Raw genomic sequence first — 19813 nt, forward strand, 5'->3', positions numbered from 1 at the left:
TTTTGGGCCACGTTGGGTCTTCGTTGCGGTGCGTGGGCTTCTCATTGCAGTGGCTTCTCTTGTTGTGGAGCATGGGCTCTAGGTGCGTGGGCTTCAGTAGTTGTGGCACTCAGGCTCAGTAGTTGTGGTGCATGGGCTTAGTTGCTCCACGGCATGTGAGATCTTCCCGGACCAGGGCTCGAACCTGAGTCCCCTGCATTGGCAGGCAGATTCTTAACCACTGCGCCACCAGGGAAGTCCCACTCAGCCTGGTTTTATTGCACATCGCTTCAGTACGCCTGCATAGCCATGTGTTCATCATTTTGGTAACTAAGAAGCCCCATTTTGCCTTCTATTGGTGCTTAAGCAAATTATAAATGCTACCTTTTGTTCAGTCTCTACAACGGGCCAGGCATGGTACTACATATTTTGTATATACTATCATATGATCTCATGAAATTGCTATAATAATCCCCCATGGGAGAAATGTTGTTTCCACTGTAAAGGAAATAAAACTGAGGCTCAGGAGGACAGGATTCCAACCCAGGTCTATGTGACTCCTAAGTTCAAGCTCTTGGTCCTTCTGTCAATCTATCCATGAGGCATGGTTTTGGAAGCCTCTTAGAGGCCATCCCACCTCATACAAAGGCTGAGGTCGTTGTCAAAGACATCCTTTCAGTAACATTTAATAACATTCACCTTATCTACCCGTTTTTTCCTTATCTCACAAGGTCTTTTGCCCACCCAGCTTTTATTTTCCCCATCAAATGATTCTTGTTTTTTCAGTCCTAGAAACAAAATGCTGGGCTAGATGAGTCATTGTTTCAAGCCACTGTGACAATTTTCTGTGTTCCTCCTACAGAAACTGTTATCTAGCACCTTGGGAAATTTTTTTCTCTTTTATCCAACTTGACTGTCCTTTCTCTCCCAAGAAAATTTCTTTTCCTACAAAGTAGCTATTAGAGGGAGTCTCCTCTAAGCTCCTAGGGTTAAGACAGAGCTGAATATATCTGAGAAGGTTTGGAAGTCCTGAGAGTGATTGTTAAAGAGGGGATTTGGTTTAATAGTCCCTGCTGGTCCCAGCCCCACCCCCATTTCCGGGGCCTTTGCCCCCTCATAGGAATTCCTCCCTCCCAGGTTCTAGGTAGCCAAACACTGCCCTCTGGCTGCCCAGTGGAGACCTTATTGGCAGGCTATGCCCAGTAGTTGGCCCTCACCTCCTTCTCCACCCAGCTCACATATTCTGGATGTCATAGGATGGTCAAGTTGTTTGCAGGAAGCAGCCAGATAACTTTAGGACTTGTTTATCAATGGACCGTGGACAGCTCCTGATCTTCTCCTTACTGTCGGGCCTAGAATTTCCAGGGAGAGACAGGATAAACCTAAAAGGAAATCTAAAAACATTGCCAAGAACATGACAATCAGCACAAAGTGATGGTGGCCCCATGGAGGGGTCCACAAACAAGAACTTGCGGTAAGAGTATGAGGAGAAATGGCACCTTGGTGAGAGCCAGGAGGATTATTGTCTTGCTGGGCATTTGCTCTGCAGTCCCTACCAAGGGTAAGAACTCATCTTTGGGACCAGACAGGACAGGATAGAGCAGAAGATGCTCCCTTCTTGGGATATGTCTTGGAGGGGTATGATTATCTCTCTCCAAATCTCAGTGCTGAGAGGTTACCATAGGAAAGGTGCTAATTAAAACAATGGAATCATTCCTGTTATGGGTTGAATTGTGTCCCTGAAAAATTCATATGATGAAGTTCTCACCCCCAGTACCTTATAATGTGACTATATTTGGAGATGGGGTCATTGTCGATGTAATCAATTAAAATCAGAGGTCATACTAGAGTAGGGTGGGCCCTTAATTCAATGACTAGTGTCATGAAAAGAATGCCTTTTTTGAAAACACACACACACACACACACACACACACACACAGAGGAAGAACGTCATGTGAACATTGGAGCCATAAGCCAATGAACTACCAGAAGCTAGGAGAAAGACCTGGAACAGATCCTTCCCTAGAGCCTCTGGAGGGAGCATGGCCCTGCTGACACTTTGATGTCAGACTTCTGGCCTCCAGAACTGTGAGACAATAAATGTCTATTGTTTAAGCCACCCAGTTTGTAGTATTTTGTTACAGCAGCTGTAGTGAATTAATACATCTCCCTATGACAAAAAGAAACAGGTAAACTAGGGTTAGTTTATTCATTAGAAAGATGAGGTCCCACAGCAAATAAGTGGCCGTTTGGCCTAAATCTCAATTTTTCCAGGCAATGTGCTCCCCTCCACACACATGCCAGTGGTGTCCTCCCACTCTCTCGATGGAGCAGGGCAGAAGATGCCATGCAGTCAAGAGGCTAGATTTCCTATGTCTTCTTTCTCATTTCCTTCCCACATACTACTTCCTTCTACTTCAAACTTTCCCCTTTCATCTCCTACTCCATAAATTTTTTTTTTTTTTTAAAGGGTGGGTATTTTTTTTTTTTTTAAATATTTTATTTATTTATTTATTTATGGCTGTGTTGGGTCTTCGTTTCTGTGTGAGGGCTTTCTCCAGTTGCGGAGAGCGGGGGCCACTCTTCATCGCGGTGCGCAGGCCTCTCACTATCGCGGCCTCTCTTGTTGCGGAGCACAGGCTCCAGACGCGCAGGCTCAGTAATTGTGGCTCACGGGCCCAGTCGCTCCGCGGCATGTGGGGTCTTCCCAGACAAGGGCTGGAACCCGTGTCCCCTGCATTGGCAGGCAGACTCTCAACCACTGCGCCACCAGGGAAGCCCCATAAATTTTTAAAAGATGGGAGTGAGTTAGGAGAGGAAGAATGTAGAAGCTAGGAGGCAGGACTCACTTGGGCATTTTATTTTTAATTTTTTTAAATTAAATTAAATTAAATTAAATTAATTTATTTATTTTTGGCTGCAATGGGTCTTCGTTGCTGCGTGCGGGCTTTCTCTAGTTGCGGCAAGTGGGGGCTACTGTTCGTTGTGGTGCGAGGGCTTCTCACTGCGGTGGCTTCTCTTGCTGCGGAGCACAGGCTCTAGGCGCGCGGGATTCAGTAGTTGCGGCACGCGGACTCAGTAGTTGTGGCTCTTGGGCTCTAGAGCGCAGGCTCAGTAGTTGTGGCACACGGGCTTAGTTGCTCCACGGCATGTGGGATCTTCCCGGACCAGGGATCAAACCCATGTCCCCTGCATTGGCAGGCAGATTCTTAACCACTGTGCCACCAGGGAAGTCCCACTTGGGCATTTTAACTCCTCTATTTTGACCCTACCTTCTTGTCGTCTTTCCAAGCAGACCAGAGCTCAGGGGATTCACCCTCCAGTACAGAGAAACCCCAGCATCTGGAAGAGAGAGACAAGCTGTCGTTTTCCTATTTGAATTGCTTGGTATCTCTGTGGACTGGCTGATGAAATTCTCTTGCCTTGTCTTCTCTCTCAACTGGGGCTCTCCCGGTACTCAAGGTATGTGAACTTGGAACTCCAGGGGGAGTCTGCTCTTTACAGACTTGCTGTGTTCCATCCTTCATCTTCGTAGACTGACATCTCCATTATTGCCCAGGGCTCATAGACTGACACCTCCGTTCTTACTCAAGGCTCCACCAATATCTTCAAAAGGAGCTTTAATTTTTTGAGATCAGGGTGATAAAGAGAAGGGAAGCATGTATAAGAACTTCCTTTTCAAAGACATCGTTCTAAGTGAAATAAGCCAGACATGAAAGAACAAATATTACATGATCCCACTCATGTGGTACCTAGAATAGGCAAATTAATAGAGACAGAAAGTAGCATAAAGGTCCAAGTGTTAGGAGGAGTGAGGAAAGGGGAGTTATTGTTTAATGGGTACAGAATTTGGGATGATGAAAAAATTCTGGAAATGGATAGTAATGATGGATATACAACATTGTGAATGTACTTGATGCCACTGAATTTTACACTTAAAAATGGCTAGAATGGTAAGCTTTATGTGGTGTATATTTTCCCACAATGTAAAAAGAAAAGTAAAGAAAATACCAGAGGTAAAATCAGCATTCTTTATTACTGATCCAACAGAATCATTTTTTTCTGAGTTACTAAGATTGGTATCTTTGGGCAATTATGTTAGATAGTTTGATATTTTTACTGGTTGGTTTAAAATAAATTCCTTCTTTTCTCCTGAAAAAAGAGAATTCTATTCTCAAACCCAGCTTCCTTAACAAGGATAATAACACCCAAAGGATTTTACTCTGTTGGGTTCCAGAGCGTGTCTTTTCAATTCCATCCCTGGAGGAAGTCAGACTCATGGTGTGGAGAGCGGCTATTGGACGGTACGGGATTAGAAGGGGAACTGGTGTCTCAGAGCACTTGCAGGTGCCAAGTCTTTCCCAAGTCTGCATCTCTCTTTCTCCTTCTGACCTGATGCTGACTCCCCTGCCAATCACAGTGCTGGGACTCTCAGGGGAGAGGTGATGAAGGAAGCCTGGGTTATGAACAATTACTATCAAACTCAGGGTCCCTACGAAACACAGAGCACTGGGCAGGCTGCAGGGGGAGCCCGCGTGCAGACCCTGCAGGGCCACCTGGCTCTCCCAGGCAGTCTCCCAAGTAGCTGATCCCCCGTGGCTGAGGTCAAGCAGCTCTAGCCAGCGTCTCCCCAAATACAGCTTGATTGGGATAATTATTATTATATATTATGAGAAATAGAAAGAAAACTAAGAGAAAGAACTCAAAGTACCAAGAGACAAGAGAAACCGGCATAGTGGGTGGAGAAAGTGAGGGCTTTGGTGAACCATCTAAATGTTGAATAGTGGGAGAAGAAAAGAGAATCAGAGAGTAAACAGAAGCCTCCATGAAACATCACTGCTGCACTTTCTTCCACAAAAGAGAGAGAGAGACAGAGAGAGAAAGAGAGAGAGAGAGAAATGTGGAGCAGTCTAGGGAAGGCTAAAATAATTGATTTCATGTAGTGGAGATTTGAGAGCGTAAGAGCGAGCAAGTGGACCTGAGGACTATAGTAAAGCGGAATTAGGTAAGCTGAGGGTTGGTGGTGAAAGGGATGCCAGCTGGGCTGATGATGAAACCTGGGACGTGGACCATTCAAAGCCTGGTTACTGTGCTTGATGGTGCCAAGCCAGAGACAGTAATGAGCCTTGATTTATAATTACCTGTCTTTACACAGCTTGTCCTCTGGGTAGTAGAGTGACTTCTGCTGGGCTGAGCAGGTGTTGCTTTGGGGGCCTTTGTAGACACAGTAAAGATGACAAGCTCTGGATTCCTGGGACCGAGGTAAGATCCTTATCCTTGGGGAGGGAGCTTTCTTCCCCATTGCTTTTGGGTCTTGCTAAGCAGTAGAAAGTTACCCAAGCTGGAGCACTGAGCTTTCCTAGGTAGGACCTGTTACAGACATAGTTTCAGTGATGACTAGATTACATTAAAACAGTTCAGTCCCCTCTCACTCTATAGTGAGACCAAGACGAAGATCCCACAACCTTCAAAAAGCATAGAGGCAGGGGCTTCCCTGGTGGCGCAGTGGTTGAGAATCTGCCTGCCAATGCAGGGGACATGGGTTCCAGCCCTGGTCTGGGAAGATCCCACAGGCCGCGGAGCAACTAAGCCCGTGCACCACAACTACTGAGCCTGCGCGTCTGGAGCCTGTGCTCCGCAACAAGAGAGGCCGCGATAGTGAGAGGCCCGCGCACCGCGATGAAGAGTGGCCCCGCTTGCTGCAACTAGAGAAAGCCCTCGCACAGAAACGAAGACCCAACACAGCCAAAAAAAATTTTTTTTAATAAATAAATTAATTAATTAAGAAAAAAAAAGCATAGAGGCAAAGACCTTGGATCATCAATGACTCATGCTCCTCCTCCTCTTCCCTTTCAAAAGTGCATAAGTTTGTGGATATTTCAAAGGCAGCAGAAAGATAGCCACCCCACTATCTCCAGATAAGGTGACTCTAGTTCAGAGAAGGAATTTCATATAGTAGGCTTAATGAGCCCAGAGATCAAGAGGGTAAACTGAAGAGCAGAGAGACAGAAATGACGGGAGTGCAGAATTAAGGCAGCAAGGGTGGGGCTGGGAATGTCCTAGGCTGGAACAGGTGAACGCAGTCAATAGATAATAGCGTTACCTGTTGGCACATAATAGTTGTAGTAATAGTAGTAACAACAATTATTGTGTGATACTTATATCGAGTGTTCTATACATGTGCTTGATAAATCCTGTCCTCACTCTCAAAGCTGGATCTCTGAGAGAACACTTCTTAACTCATTTTATGAGACCAATATTAATTGCCCTAATATCAAAAGTGTTAAAGACATCATAAGAAAGGAAAACTGAACACCGGTATGTTTCATGAACATAGATAAAAAAAAAATCCTCAGCAAAATATTAGTAATTTGTACCCAACAATGTCTAAAAAGAATCATACACCATGACCAAGTGAATTTATTCCAGGTATGCAAAGCTGGTTCAACATTTAAAAATCAATGAATACAATCCATCACTTCAACAGGCTAAAGAAGAAAACAAAATCATTTCAGTTGATGTAGAAAAGGCATTGAACAAAATCCAATACCTACTCATGATAAAACTCTCATCAGACTGGGAAAAGAGGGGAACTTCCTCAGCTTTATAAAGAACATCTACAAAATTTACACCTTAGGTTCGTCAATTGTAACAAACCGGAGATATTGAATATGGGAGAGGCTGTGCGTGTGTGGGGACAGAGGGTTGATGGGAAATCTCTGTACCTTCCTCATAATTTTGCTGTGAACCTAAAACTACTCTAAAAAAAATAAAGTCTATGGATATGGTGATGCACTTTTAGATACAACACCTAAGACATGGTCCATGAAAGAAATAATTGATAAGCTGGAATTTATTACAATTAAAAACTTCTGCTCTTTGAAAGACGTCAGTAGAATTAGAAGGTAAGCCACAGACTGGGAGAAAATATTTGCAAAAAACATATCTGATAAAGGAATATTATCCAAAATATACAAAGAACTCTTAAAACTTAACAATAAGAAAACAAACACATGATGAAAAAATGGATCAAAGACCTTAACTGGACATCTTACCAAAGAAGATATACAGATGGCAAAAAGCATATGGCAAGATTATCCACATTGTATCATTAAGGAAATGCAAGTTAAGATGACAATGATATACCCCACTAGACACCTATTAGAATGGCCAAAATCCAAAACACTGACAACACCAAATGCTAATGAGTTTGTGAAGCAACAGGAACTCTCATTCATTGCTGGTGGGTGTGCAAAATGGTACAGCCACTTTGGGAGACAGTTTAGTAGTTTCTTTACAAAATTAAACATACTCTTACCATGTGATTCAGCAAGTGTACTCCCTGCTATTTACCCAAAGGAGTTGAAAACTTATGCCCACAGTAGGTGAATGGATAAATAAACTGTGTTTCATCCATACAATGGAATATTACTCAGTGCTAAAAAGAAATGAGCTATTAAGCCATGAAAAGACATGAAGGAATCTTAAGTGCATGTTACTAAGTGAAAGAAGCCAGTCTGAAAAGGCTACATACCGTATGATTCCGTTACATAACATTCTGGAAAAGGCAAAACCATAGTGATGGTAAAAAGATCAGTGGTTGCCAGGGGCTTGCGGGGAGGGAAGGGGGTTGAATAGGTGAAGTACTACGGATCTCTTAAGGCCGTGAAAATACTCTGTGTAATACTGTACTTGTGGATACACAACTTTATGCATTTATCAAAACTTATAGAACTTTACAGCACAAAGAATGAAACTTAACGTATACAAATTTTAAAAAACTACCTAGAGGTCAGGGAATCCTAAAATGAATTGCAGAATATGACTAAATAATCGAAGTGTACTACAAATGTATGAAACAGCTTCAGGGACGGGAGTGGGGAAAATCAAGTTACTTGATTTAAGTAACTTTGGAAATGAGTGGAGTCTGTAAGACTAAAGGTAAAATAAATTGTACTTACGTATTGTACAGACTTCACAGGTAAGCAAGGGAGGAAACCAGAATGATCCATGTGATAATGGATTGGAGTTGGAGACATCAGTATGAACTCATGTTTAGTTTAATATCGATACAAATGGTTACATATGGAACTATTTATAGATATGTCTATATACATGGATTAGTACACTCATGTATATTTCTTTGCTCTGTCAGCTGAAAGAACCCAGAAGCACTGACACCCCAGTAGCAGCAAGCATACCTAGTGCCCAGATCTTTGTTTCTCATACCATTCTCCAACAAAAGGTACCAGAGCTCCTTGGAGAAATGGCTGATTCTAGGCCTGGGGCAGGAAATATACAAGATAAATAAGGAGATACTCAAACACACACAGAGGGCTTCCCTGGTGGCGCAGTGGTTGAGAATCTGCCTGCTAATGCAGGGGACACGGGTTCGAGCCCTGGTCTGGGAAGATCCCACATGCCACGGAGCAGCTGGGCCCGTGAGCCACAATTGCTGAGCCTGCGCGTCTGGAGCCTGTGCCCCGCGACGGGAGGGGCCGCGATAGAGAAAGGCCCGCGCACCGCGATGAAGAGTGGTCCCCGCACCGCGATGAAGAGTGGCCCCCGCTTGCCGCAACTGGAGAAAGCCCTCGCACGAACCGAAGACCCAACACAGCCAAAAATAAAATAAATAAATAAATAAAATCAAGTAAAACTTTAAAAAAAAAAAAAAAAAAAAAAAAAAAACACACACAGACACACACAAAACAAAAACTGAGCCCCATGAAAATGGGGGCATGTCAAAGGGACACAGGAGGCAACTGAAAGAGCTCCTAATGGCCAAAGCTAGAACAATTTGAGCAACAAAAAAAGTAGTATATTGGATAATAATATTCCAAAGAATAAAATAAGTATCCGTAGTGCATGTTGATAGACATACATTACTGAACAAATAAGCGTGAGAGAAGTAAAAAATCTCCTGAGCAGAAGAAATCCAAAATCAATGTAGATACTTCACTCTCAAGCAGGTGAAGCGTAACTCCCCACTCCTTAAGTGTGAGCTGTACATAGGACTTCCTTCAGAAAAGTACCGTATGGAAAAGAGGGGAAAAGATTAACTTTGGTGGGGAAACCCAATAAACACTTCCTCAACCGGATGATCAAGGTCAACATCAACAGAGGTTAAGTCATGTTGACGTGTGATGTGACACGATGAGGATTGCACTTTACCTTTTTCGGTCTTCTTCTTCAAAACCCATAAGCCCAGTCTAATCATGAGAAAAACATCAGACAAATCCAAACTAAGGGATGTCTACAATTCCTCAAAATTTTATAAGTTATAAAAAACAAGAAAAATCTGAGAAACTTGTCACAGCCAAGAGGAGCCTCAGAATACCTGGTGACTAAATGTAGTGTCCTGGATGGAGTCCTGGAACAGAAAGAGGACTTTAGGGAAAAACTGAGGAAATCTGAATAAGGTATGGACTTTAGTTATTAATAGCATATCTATATTGGTTCATTAATTATAACAAATACTAATGTAAGATGTTCATAATAGGGGAAACTGGGTATAAGGTGTGTGGGAACTCTCTGTATTATCTTTGAAATTTCTCTGTAAATCTAAGACTGTCCTAAAATATAAAACCTATTAAAATAAAATGTATTTTAAAAATGGAATGCTACCTTCCTCCCCAGATCCTCCACCTCATGCAAAGTTGGGCAGGATGGAGTGGGGAAGATCTGCAGAGCGCAGAGCTAGCAGTTCCCAAGGAATACATGGAACTTTGGGTCACCAGGCGGGTCTGAAAACCCCAGTCAGGATGCAGCCCATTCCCCTCGGGCAGGTCTGATGTGCATTCGGACCCAAGGACGCACTCACTCTCCACAAGTGATGGGCCACTGACGTCTGAGGCCACAGTGCCACACCTGGCAGCTTTGGGCTGGGCTCTTCCTCACCTGGCCTCCTGGAGCCCTTGGCTCTAACCCCTGAACTCCCCAGCTCTGCTGGGGGTTGTCTAGGGGAATAAAGACTCCCCACCCCGCCCGGCAAAGCCTGGTCCCAGGAGAAACAAGGGGAGGGTTGAGCTCAGAGGATAGGGGCTCGCGGTGAAAAAGAGGGAAAAGGGGGGGCATTTTCTGTGTCCCCAGTTGGGAGGAAGCGCTCTTCACTCTCTCTGTGGCACATTCAGAGGGAGGGAGCTGAGTAGCCAGCGTTTCAGACGCTGAGCGGAAAAGCGTTGGGATTTGCAAGTGTTATAGTGGGGTCTGGGCTGGGAGAGTAGGGTTGGCGGTGCAAGCAGTTGCAGATTTAGCACCAAGCTTAGGAATATCCAAGGAACTTGAAGATACCCTATGTTTTTGTAGCTGGGAAACTACTATGACTTTCAACTCGGAGGCACGTGCTGCCAGAGAGTGGTTTTGGCGAGGTGGCCAGTGCGCTCTGGAAAGCTGAGGGCTGGCAGGAGGTGGGGCTCGCTGGAGAGAGGGAAGACGGGAGCCAGAACCCCACAGCCTACAGGGAGGTGCCACAGGGAGGGGTGGAAACAGCCTGGAACTGGCGTTTCCACCCCCAGTGAGTGCCCAAAGCCCGGGGTGAGGTGTCAGATCAAAGCCGTCGGTCTCTGTTCTGGCTGCGCCCTGCCCTCTCCAGCTTTACGCACGGGCTTGTCTTGTCTGCTGGCCCCTTGAGGAGGGCAGGGGAACTCCAGCGGCCTCTCCTGAGGACAGATCTTTTCCCATAGCTACAGGGCTTTACACCAGGGGCTCCCAAGGGCAGAAGAAGCCAGCGGTCAGGGCTCTACAACAGGGCGAGGGACAAGCAGGAATGGCCATGGGCGGACTGGAGAGGGGCGCACAGGCTGGCTGGCGGGTGGCAAGACCTCTGAGTTAATGTATAATTGAGAGCAGATGGCAGGGGCTGGCGGCAGCCTGGGGCCTGGGCCCAGTGAATGAGGGACAATTAGCCCCAAGCCCGGGGTTGGGGTGGGGGTGAGGCTGAGAGAGTCAGACAGTGAAGGCAGATATTTGCTCCTCAAACAGTCTGGTGCGCTGGGCAGAGGGCTGAGTGGCTGAGCCTCTGGGCTGGCTAGGCCCCCCTGCCACGGTCCTTCCTCTCTTTTCCCTCCCCCCATCACCTCTGGGTCGAAAGCCTCTGTTTGTTCAGACCCAAGAGTGTGTTGTAAAGGCGGGGGGAGAAGGTAGTTTATGGGGGAAATCGCTGCCACCACCATCTGCCAGGTCTTGTCCCTTCTCCCCCTGACACCCCTATCTCCACCCTCACACAGCTGTCTATGGGAATAGTGGGTCTGGACATGGAGCCTTTGGCCCCCAGATGCAGGGGCAAATCAAGAGGAAGGGATGAGGCAGGAAAGGAGGACTAAGATTAGAGCTACCACATGCCTTCCTCGGGAACTCCTCTCACCCAGGCATGGCTGAGTAGAGGGCCCAGCAGTGCCAGCTGCCCTGGGAGTGAATGGCTCTACAGCCACTAGAGCGTGTGCTGTCCTGCCCCTGGTGCTGAAACCGCCTGCTGCAGTCTCCCCTGTCCCCCAGGGCTCCAGGCTAGTCTGAGGATGCTGGAGGAGGCTGGAAGAGAAGGGCAGTACATGTCAGGGTAAGGTAGAAAACCCACTTCTGTGATATATTTGGCCCTGCTTTGAGAATAAGAGTTCCCAATCCTAGGATCAAGCTGAACATACAACATCAACACCCCTGCCCCCCAAACCAAAGCATTTACCATTGAAACCTATTCTTCCCCGCTCTGGGTCTAGTGTTAGAGCCCCACACCCTGCTTACTTTCAGCCTGACTTCTGAGAGGGTTTCACAGACACCAAGGTATGCGGTGGACCCAAAGAGCTTTCCATGCCAGCTCCTTCACAAGGGGTCTGGCCGAGACCATGGTGGCAACAAAGCTTCCATGCGCTGGGGGTTTTGTTTCCCTTCCAGCTACTGGACCCCCCAGCTGAACAACAATCCAGATAACCTGTGGTGTTCTCTGTGGGAACAGGAGTGTCATTCATAACTCAGAGTCTAAAAGCACCAAATCCCTTGTAGAATGGAGCCTGATAAATCGAGAAATGGATAAACACCCCACCTGCAACCTAACTCCCTTCAGAGGCTCATTCCCTCCATCGCTCCTGTTGCCAGTGTTCTAAAGTCCAGGGTCCCCCAGTTTCCAGGCAAGAACTCATCCTGGGCATCACCTCAGTCAAGGAGCCAATTGAAGGATTGGTGAGGACACTCTTGGGAAGAACTGGTGCTATGTGATACTCTCTCTATGTGCACCGCATTCTCAGAGATCCATGAGCCGACTTGGCCAGTAATTAGGTGTTGGTCTATATACCCATTGACCTTTTATAGCAATATACATAGGACCCAGGAGCTGACCCAGAACCCAGAAGTACATTCTGGCTGGGAAGCTGTGTCTGTGGTTCTGGAATTCATGTTTGGGCTTCTGTGCATTCAAAGCCTTGGGGACACAGTCTGAAATTCCCCATCCTCCTGATTCCCCGTTCCCTTCAGGAGTACTGGCCCCTGAGTGTGTGCGCTCAGGAGCCAGGGGGCCTGCATGAGACTGGCTCTGTACCTGCTTCAGGGTGGCAGGTAGGCTCAAGGTGGGCTCTGAGGACTTCCAGTGGAAGGACACATTGGGTCACTGGCTGTGGTTTGCCCTGACTCGGGGCCGGTGTCAGTCAGCCCCATGCACACCTCCCTCCTCCTCTCTCCTCTGCTCATGGCCTGTGACATCACTGGCTGCTCCCAGAAGGCTGCCCTCTGCTCCTGAGCACGGGCTTTCTGTGGCTCTGGACCCCCTGGCAGGACTGAAGCAGGAGCAGAGTGGAGGCTGTTAGCAGGACCAGACCACCACCATCCCTGGAGTCTGCAGGGGTCTCAGGAGCCCAGGTCAGGAGACTGAGACCCCCCCACCAAACAGGTAGCTCACCGCAGGCTCATTGTCTGCTCTGCCTCTCACGCTGGTTCCATGTCTTTGTGTGGCCAAGCCAACTTCTCTCGTCCTTTGTCTTTGCAGTCACCACCCTCCTGCCCCTTCAGCCCCCTCTCCTGCTCTCCCATCTTGTGAGGACCAGTTATTTCATCAGTCAAGTTAATATGAACGTTGGAAATGTGTGGTGCGGTGACTGGGGATGGCTTTCTGTTTTGAGTTGGGGTGATTTTAGGTTTGGAGATGCTTTAGGTTTGGATATTGAACCTGAGACCCCACAGCTCCTCTGAGCTCTGATCACTCAGGGGGAACACAGTCCTATCAAGGATTCAGGGTTTGGCTGATTTTCTGAGCTTCCACCTGCCCCCGCTATCCTGGCATAGCCTTTACATCCCCAGATTGACTTTCCTCTCTCTATTGCTTTGGAGGCAGCAGGGGTGGAGGCAGAGAAAGAGAGCCTCAGGATTAGAAGCTGGAAATTGCAGCTTCTGAGGAGGGACTGCCTTCTAAACCTCCTTGAGCTTTACTCCCTGGGTGGCCCCTGATTTGTGGGAACCCCAATCTATGCCTCAGTTTTCTTTTTGGAGAAACCTCTGCTTTCCTTCCTGACTTTCTGGAAAGATGAGAGCATTCAGGGAATGTGTCTCTAACTGTCTAGAGAGGAGTGAGTAAAAGCTGATTTATCTCCTGAACTTTATCAAATCGCTCTGGCTGCCATAGTCTTTGTGAGTTTATTGTTGTTTCCCCCGCGCTGGTCCCCTCTCCCTGGTTGCACTGTAATCTCTTGGAGGGCAAAAACCTGGTCCCTATTCTTTTTACTCCCTTCATCTTGAACAACCAGCTATGTGCTCATGCTTAATACCTTATTCAGTAAATAATTGCAGATTAGTTAACTGAGCCAAGATGGCATGGTTATTACAGGCAAGTTCTATGCATAAGCTATTCTCTGGGGTGACCTCCAGCCCTGCCAGGGGTCCAGGCATGAAAGGAGGCGGCTTCAACTCCCATTACTAGCGGATAAAAGCAAGACGGACATGGTGGCCCACGACCTGTGTCCCGGGCTGCCAAGAGACTCTCTCGTGCTCACATTGGCTTCTATACAGGTCAGAGACAGCTCTCTCCTGCTTCTCCCTCTCTCGCTTTGACATGCCTTCGGTAAACGGTAGTTGCAAGAATGAGTGTCTGGTCCCAGAGACTTGGCCTCTGAAAGTATGAGATCTAGACCTCTCCAGAGTTAACAGGGAGCAGCAACCCCAGCAGGTTAGAAGCTGTCAAGAGAGGTGTCTTCCGGGAGAAGCCAGGACTTCAGGCTTGTTCATCTCTACTTCCAGGGGGTGGGACACAAGCCTCAATGCCTGGGGATAGAGCTGAGCCCTGGTGTTTCCCCAGACCTTCTTGGAGAGTATCAAAAACCAGAGCAAGACCCTCCCATGAGGTGCTCTGAAGGAAGCTTTCTGGCTGGTGGTTTGGAGAACATAACGTCAGGACCTGCGTGAGAGTAAGCGCAGAGCCTTGAACCTGGTCCCCAGCCTCAGACCAGGGCGATGGAGATCTTTGGTCCCTGGTGCCCTCTCTGGCTGGGCATAGCATCCTGAGCTTAGGAGGCAGGACTTGGTCCCAAGTGTATCACCTGGTGGCTGATAAGACTTTTGAGGGGTCAGAGGTGACAGTGGTCCATTTGGAAAAGGGAAAGCATCATCCATTTTTACCTGACCTCTTGTACGGAACATGTGAGAAAGAGAGCCTTCCCACCCTCCCAGGCCCTTATCAGGACATCCAGAAAGATCCAGTCCTCTGCTGCCTCTGTGATGTTTTAATTCAAAGGTTTAGTAAAGAGAAATTGAGTTTCCATAGCCAATCTACTGGCAAACTTTAGAAACCTTATCTTCTATCACAAAACACCCCAAGGCCATTCTAAGCAAGAGATTCCACCCAAAGAACCCTCGATTATTGCAGGTCCAGCTTCAAGAACAAAAAAGGAGCTCCCAGGAGGAACTCCCCTCCCCAGTCTTCCCAGTTCCTGCCCTTCTGCGAGGAGGCTCAGCCTGGAGCATGCTGCAGGACGGTAAGATGCCCAGGAGAAGTGGGAAGAATAGGGCATCACAGGAGGGCGGGAATGGCTCAGGGCTCTGCTTGCATCCGTGTGGTTTCATCTGCCCTCAGCCAGCGTTCTGGGGAGCTCCTTCCGGGCACTCTCTCCCTGCTCCACCCTGCTGCCCTTAGACAATGAGGGCCAGTGCACGTGGCCAAGGAGCAAAGACTTACCCATGAGCCAGCTCCCAGAGAAAGTGGCATGTTTGGGGGACCCTGGGAGCAGAAGGGGAGCAGTCCCCTGGAGAGAGGATTTTCTCTATGGTGGGAAGCCAGGCTAGCGGGGCCTGAGTAACCCTCTCCCAGGAGGGTCCTCCATGCTGCAGGTGGGCTGGGGAGAGGGGAGACTTCGGGTACGATGCCTCCTTCTCCTGCCCAGGGGTCAGCAGTGTGAATCAGCTGGGGGGGCTCTTTGTGAATGGTCGGCCTCTGCCCCTGGACACCCGGCAGCAGATCGTGCGGCTGGCCGTCAGCGGGATGCGGCCCTGTGACATCTCACGGAGCCTTAAGGTAGTGTGCTGGGACCTTCACCCAGTGCTGGGCACAAGAAGCAGGGAGAAGCGGCCCCTTTAAGGCAAGTCTGGGGCTGTTGCAGACTCAGAGGGCCTTTGGGGCTTGGGCTGCTTCCTTGAGGGCTGGGATAGGGAGCTTCAGGGTTCCAAAGGTGAGGCTAGACTCGACTCTGGGGCCTGATTCAGTCAGTCTCACTTTGCCTTGTAGCTTCCTTCTGTCCCAGGGACACTCACCCTCTGCCCATCATGCCTCACCTGTCCCTGCTTCTCACCTGACCCAGGTATCTAATGGCTGTGTGAGCAAGATCCTAGGGCGTTACTACCGCACGGGTGTCTTGGAGCCCAGGGGGATTGGGGGAAGCAAGCCGCGCCTGGCCACACCACCTGTGGTGGCTCGAATCGCCCAGCTGAAGGGTGAGTGCCCAGCCCTCTTCGCCTGGGAGATCCAACGCCAGCTCTGCGCTGAAGGGCTTTGCACCCAGGACAAGACTCCCAGTGTAAGTGCCCTCCCCTCCCCAGAACCGGAACTGCGGCTGCCAGACTGGTTGTCTGGGGAGGGAGAAGAAGATCCCTTCTTACTTGGCAGTGGTGCCTCCCAGGCTGAGGGGCGGGGCTCCTGGGCTCTCTTCTGACCCAGAAGTTTCTCTTCTGAAAAGCGGTGGTGGTGAGACAGGTGAGAAGAAGAAAGCGTGGGGCTGAAAGGAGGCTGTCCTTGGGCCGGGACAGAGGAGAGAGAGGATACTGGGGAAACACCCTCAGGATGCAACCTGGGCTGGGCACCGTTTCCCCACTCATCACCCCACATCCTCAGGTCTCCTCCATCAACCGAGTCCTGCGGGCGATACAGGAGGACCAGAGACTGCCCGGGGCACAGCTCAGGTTGCCAGGTGGGTCTTGGAGCGGCCTCCAGGGATGTTCAGAGCCAAACCTAAGCATTTTAAGTTCTCAGATCCCTTTCTTGTTCTCTCTTGGATCACCCTCACAACAAGACAATAAAGTGGGCCTCACAGGGGGTCTTATTCTCGCCTAGCAGGAGAAAATGGAGGCTCAGAGGAAGGGAAGTAACTTACCCAAGGTCACCAGCTAGTTGTTGGCAGGTCCTGGAACAGAGCCCAGCTCCCTAGGTCTCTAAGTTCACAGGATCTGCCGAGAAGGAGACGACAGGACTCGGTCTTCCACGCCCTCCCCCTGCCTTGTTCACAGCTCCTCAGAGCATTTTTGAGGTGCTGTGGGATCACGCAAGCCTGGCCCATCCTTGCGGCTGTCTCCCCCCAAATGCTAAGCACGCTCCCACCACGGCTTCGAACCCTCCCACCCAGTGCCCCTGCGGCGACCCCCGAGTAACTGTGGATGCCCAGGCGGTGCGGCTCTGCTCTCACCCTGCATTGTGCCCTGCCTACAGCACCAGGGACGTGGGGACTCCATTCGACCAGAGGAATCACCATCACAGACCCGCACCAGCCACTGTCTCCCTTTGCAGCTGTTTTGGCTCCAGTTCCTCCAACGCCGCCTAGTGGCTCCGAGGTGCCCCGGGGTCCCCACCCAGGGACAGGCCATCGGAATCGGACGATCTTCTCCCCAGGCCAAGCTGAGGCGCTGGAGAAAGGTGCCAGAGCTGGGGCGGACGGTGGGCCACGGAGGCAACGGCCCGGAGGCCTGCGGGCCAAGGCTGGGAGCTGGAGGCTGTGGATGGCCCTGCGTCGGGGAGTAGGGCAGTTCGGGGCTGGCACAGGCGGGGAGCGGGGCCTTGATCCTCTCCCCGCGCCCTTGCTGTGTGAGCCTCCATCTCTGCAGAGTTCCGGCGTGGGCAGTACCCTGACTCAGTGGCCCGCGGGAAGCTGGCTGCTGCCACCTCTCTGCCTGAAGACACGGTGAGGGTGAGTGAGCTCCGCCACACAGCGCGCACGAACCGCAAGGACAGAGCGTCTGGGCCGGCAGGCTTCGGGTTCCGGGGAGATGGAGACGGTGGCCAGACGGGCTCGTTCGGAGCAGGAATGAGACGGGTCCCTCCTTGCTGAGCTTCTGCTGAGCTTTCTCCTCCACTCCCCACTCCACGCCTTAGCACGGAGGAAGGGGACAGAGAGCCCAGGCCAGAGCAGGAAGGGAGGACGTCAGGGCTGAGGAAGGGTCTGCGCTCCGAGCCAAGGTCAGGAACACGTGGTGAGAGCAGTAGGTGCTGGGCCTTGGAGCGCACAGCCAGCCGCATGCTTTCTGCCCTCCTCAGATCTGGTTTTCCAACCGAAGAGCCAAATGGCGCCGACAAGAGAAGCTCAAGGGGGAAATGCGGTTTCCAGGTGATTTCTCTGCCCATCCATCCACTCACCTACCCTTCTTTCCTCCCTTCCTTCCTTCCCATCCATCCATCCATCCATGCAACCACCAAACATTTACTCGGCACCTCCCATGCACCAGACCCTGTGTTAGATGCTGGACATACACAGTCCCTGCTCTTCAGGGCTGCACCGCCCCCAGTTTGCCATCCCTGGGATCAAATCCTTCTCCCCCAGTCTCCCAAGACCCCGCCCTGGGAAGGAGGGCAGTTTGGGGCTGTAGCACCCATCTCCTCCCAGCCCTCCCAGAAGTCATTGCCTTTCCTGGAACCTCCCTGCCTCTCACCTCCACCCCCTGCTCCCCAGACCCCTGTTCCTCCCTCTGGTGCATCCACCCTTACCTTGTAGGTGCTTCCCAGGACCTGACTGTACCAAGTGCCTCCGCAGGGACCGTCTCTGCACAGGTATCCAGGAAGAGGGGGAAGCGTGTGAACTGGGAAGACTGAAGGGATCACTGCTTGTCCCGTTCCCAGTGGGTGCCTGAGCTAGAATGCATGACTCCTCCGGGCCCCCACAGTACCTGCTGCCAGAAAGTGCCATCCTCAGAGTTTACCATATGAATGGCTCCCTCTGAAGTTGTTCAGGATACAGCCCTGGGGGTGGGGTGGGGTCGTGCAGCCCTGGGGTCCCAGTCATGCTAAACAGGAGGCATCACTGGCAGCTAAGGGTTTCCTCTTGCTTTTTCTAGCAATCCCCCGGCAGTGTGTCCACAGCAGTCCTACCTGCCCTGGAATCCTTGGCTCCCCCCGGCTATCCGCGGTTCTGGGGGACAGCATCAGACAGATGTCTGAGTGACACTCCTCCACAAGCCTGTCTCAAGCCCTGCTGGGGTAAGAATCCAGGCCAGGCCTCACTCCTGCAGGGCGTAGGGAAGGCTAACTGACTCCTTGACCCACCGGAGGGCACGGATCCCCAGTAGGGGTCATCAAAGGAACCTCAATACAGCTTTCCTCATTCTTTGCATGGCTCATAAAGTTGGGGAGACTAGTACCCCTGAGTCTATACTACCTTTGACGGCCATAGCGGGCAAGGGGGCTGGGATGGAGATTCAAGTGTGCATATCCAGTGTAGAGAACCGATGTCCGCCCCTCTCCCCATCAGTGACTTTGAGGGGTGGGGTGGCAGCAACAAGCCCAAGCTCAACCTCTCTTCATCCCTACAGGCTACTTGCCCCCCACAGCCGAGCTCCCTGGATTCACTCCTGCTTTGCCATCCTTGCCCTTCCTTCCTCTGCCCCCATCGCCAGTCTTGGTACCCATCAGGTCTTGCTCTGGCCTGGCTCCCCACTTTGAGGCCTGGGATGAGGGAGGTGGTCCAGAGTGGAAAGGAGATGGGATGGGGAGGATCTGATACCGCCTGCCCAAGTAGAGCATTGCTCCTTCCTCCTTCCTGTGTCTCCTCCTCATCTGTGGACCTTGCCCTTCTTATGTGTCACCTGATTGCAGAAGCCGTGCCCACCCACTTCTCACACTGGCCTTAAGACGCTTCCAGTTGGCAGTGATAAAAACATCTTTTAAATTAGCAGTAGTTCTGTTGTCTGTCATGTTTTTCTCATGAGCACTCATAATCCCACCCCTATATTTAACAATTATAAAGTTTGCCATCAGGCTTCCCTGGTGGCGCAGTGGTTAAGAATCCGCCTGCCAATGCAGGGGACATGGGTTCGAGCCCTGGTCCAGGAAGATCCCACATGCCGCGGAGCAACTAAGCCCGTGCGCCACAACTACTGAGCCCGTGAGCCTAGAGCCCGTGCTCTGCAATAAGAGAAGCCACCGCAATGAGAAGCCCACGCACCGCAACGAAGAGCAGCCCCCACTCACCGCAACTAGAGAAAGCCCACGAGCAGCAACAAAGACCCAGCACAGCCAAAAAAAAAAAAAAAAAAAAAAGTTTGCCATCTGTCTATCTATCTATCTATCTGTCTCATTTAGTTATCTGTGTAACTATGTGTCTATCTAGCTATCATCTAATATATTTATGTGTCTCTATAACTAGGTATCTAGCTATTATCTACCTAT

General features: G+C 49.9%; 1 protein-coding gene across 1 annotated transcript; it reads left to right on the top strand.

Annotated features, from left to right (window-relative positions):
* Positions 1-5212: 5212 nt before the first annotated feature.
* Positions 5213-19099, top strand: PAX4 (paired box 4). The gene is given in 11 exon segments (XM_028165177.2): positions 5213-5241; positions 15280-15463; positions 15747-15962; positions 16277-16352; positions 16946-17071; positions 17260-17342; positions 17690-17759; positions 18144-18199; positions 18484-18642; positions 18976-19029; positions 19031-19099. Coding segments are annotated over 11 exon segments (1122 nt in total).
* Positions 19100-19813: the final 714 nt, after the last annotated feature.

This window comes from Balaenoptera acutorostrata, chromosome 7 (genome assembly GCF_949987535.1).
Source record: "Balaenoptera acutorostrata chromosome 7, mBalAcu1.1, whole genome shotgun sequence".
NCBI lineage: Eukaryota > Metazoa > Chordata > Mammalia > Artiodactyla > Balaenopteridae > Balaenoptera > Balaenoptera acutorostrata.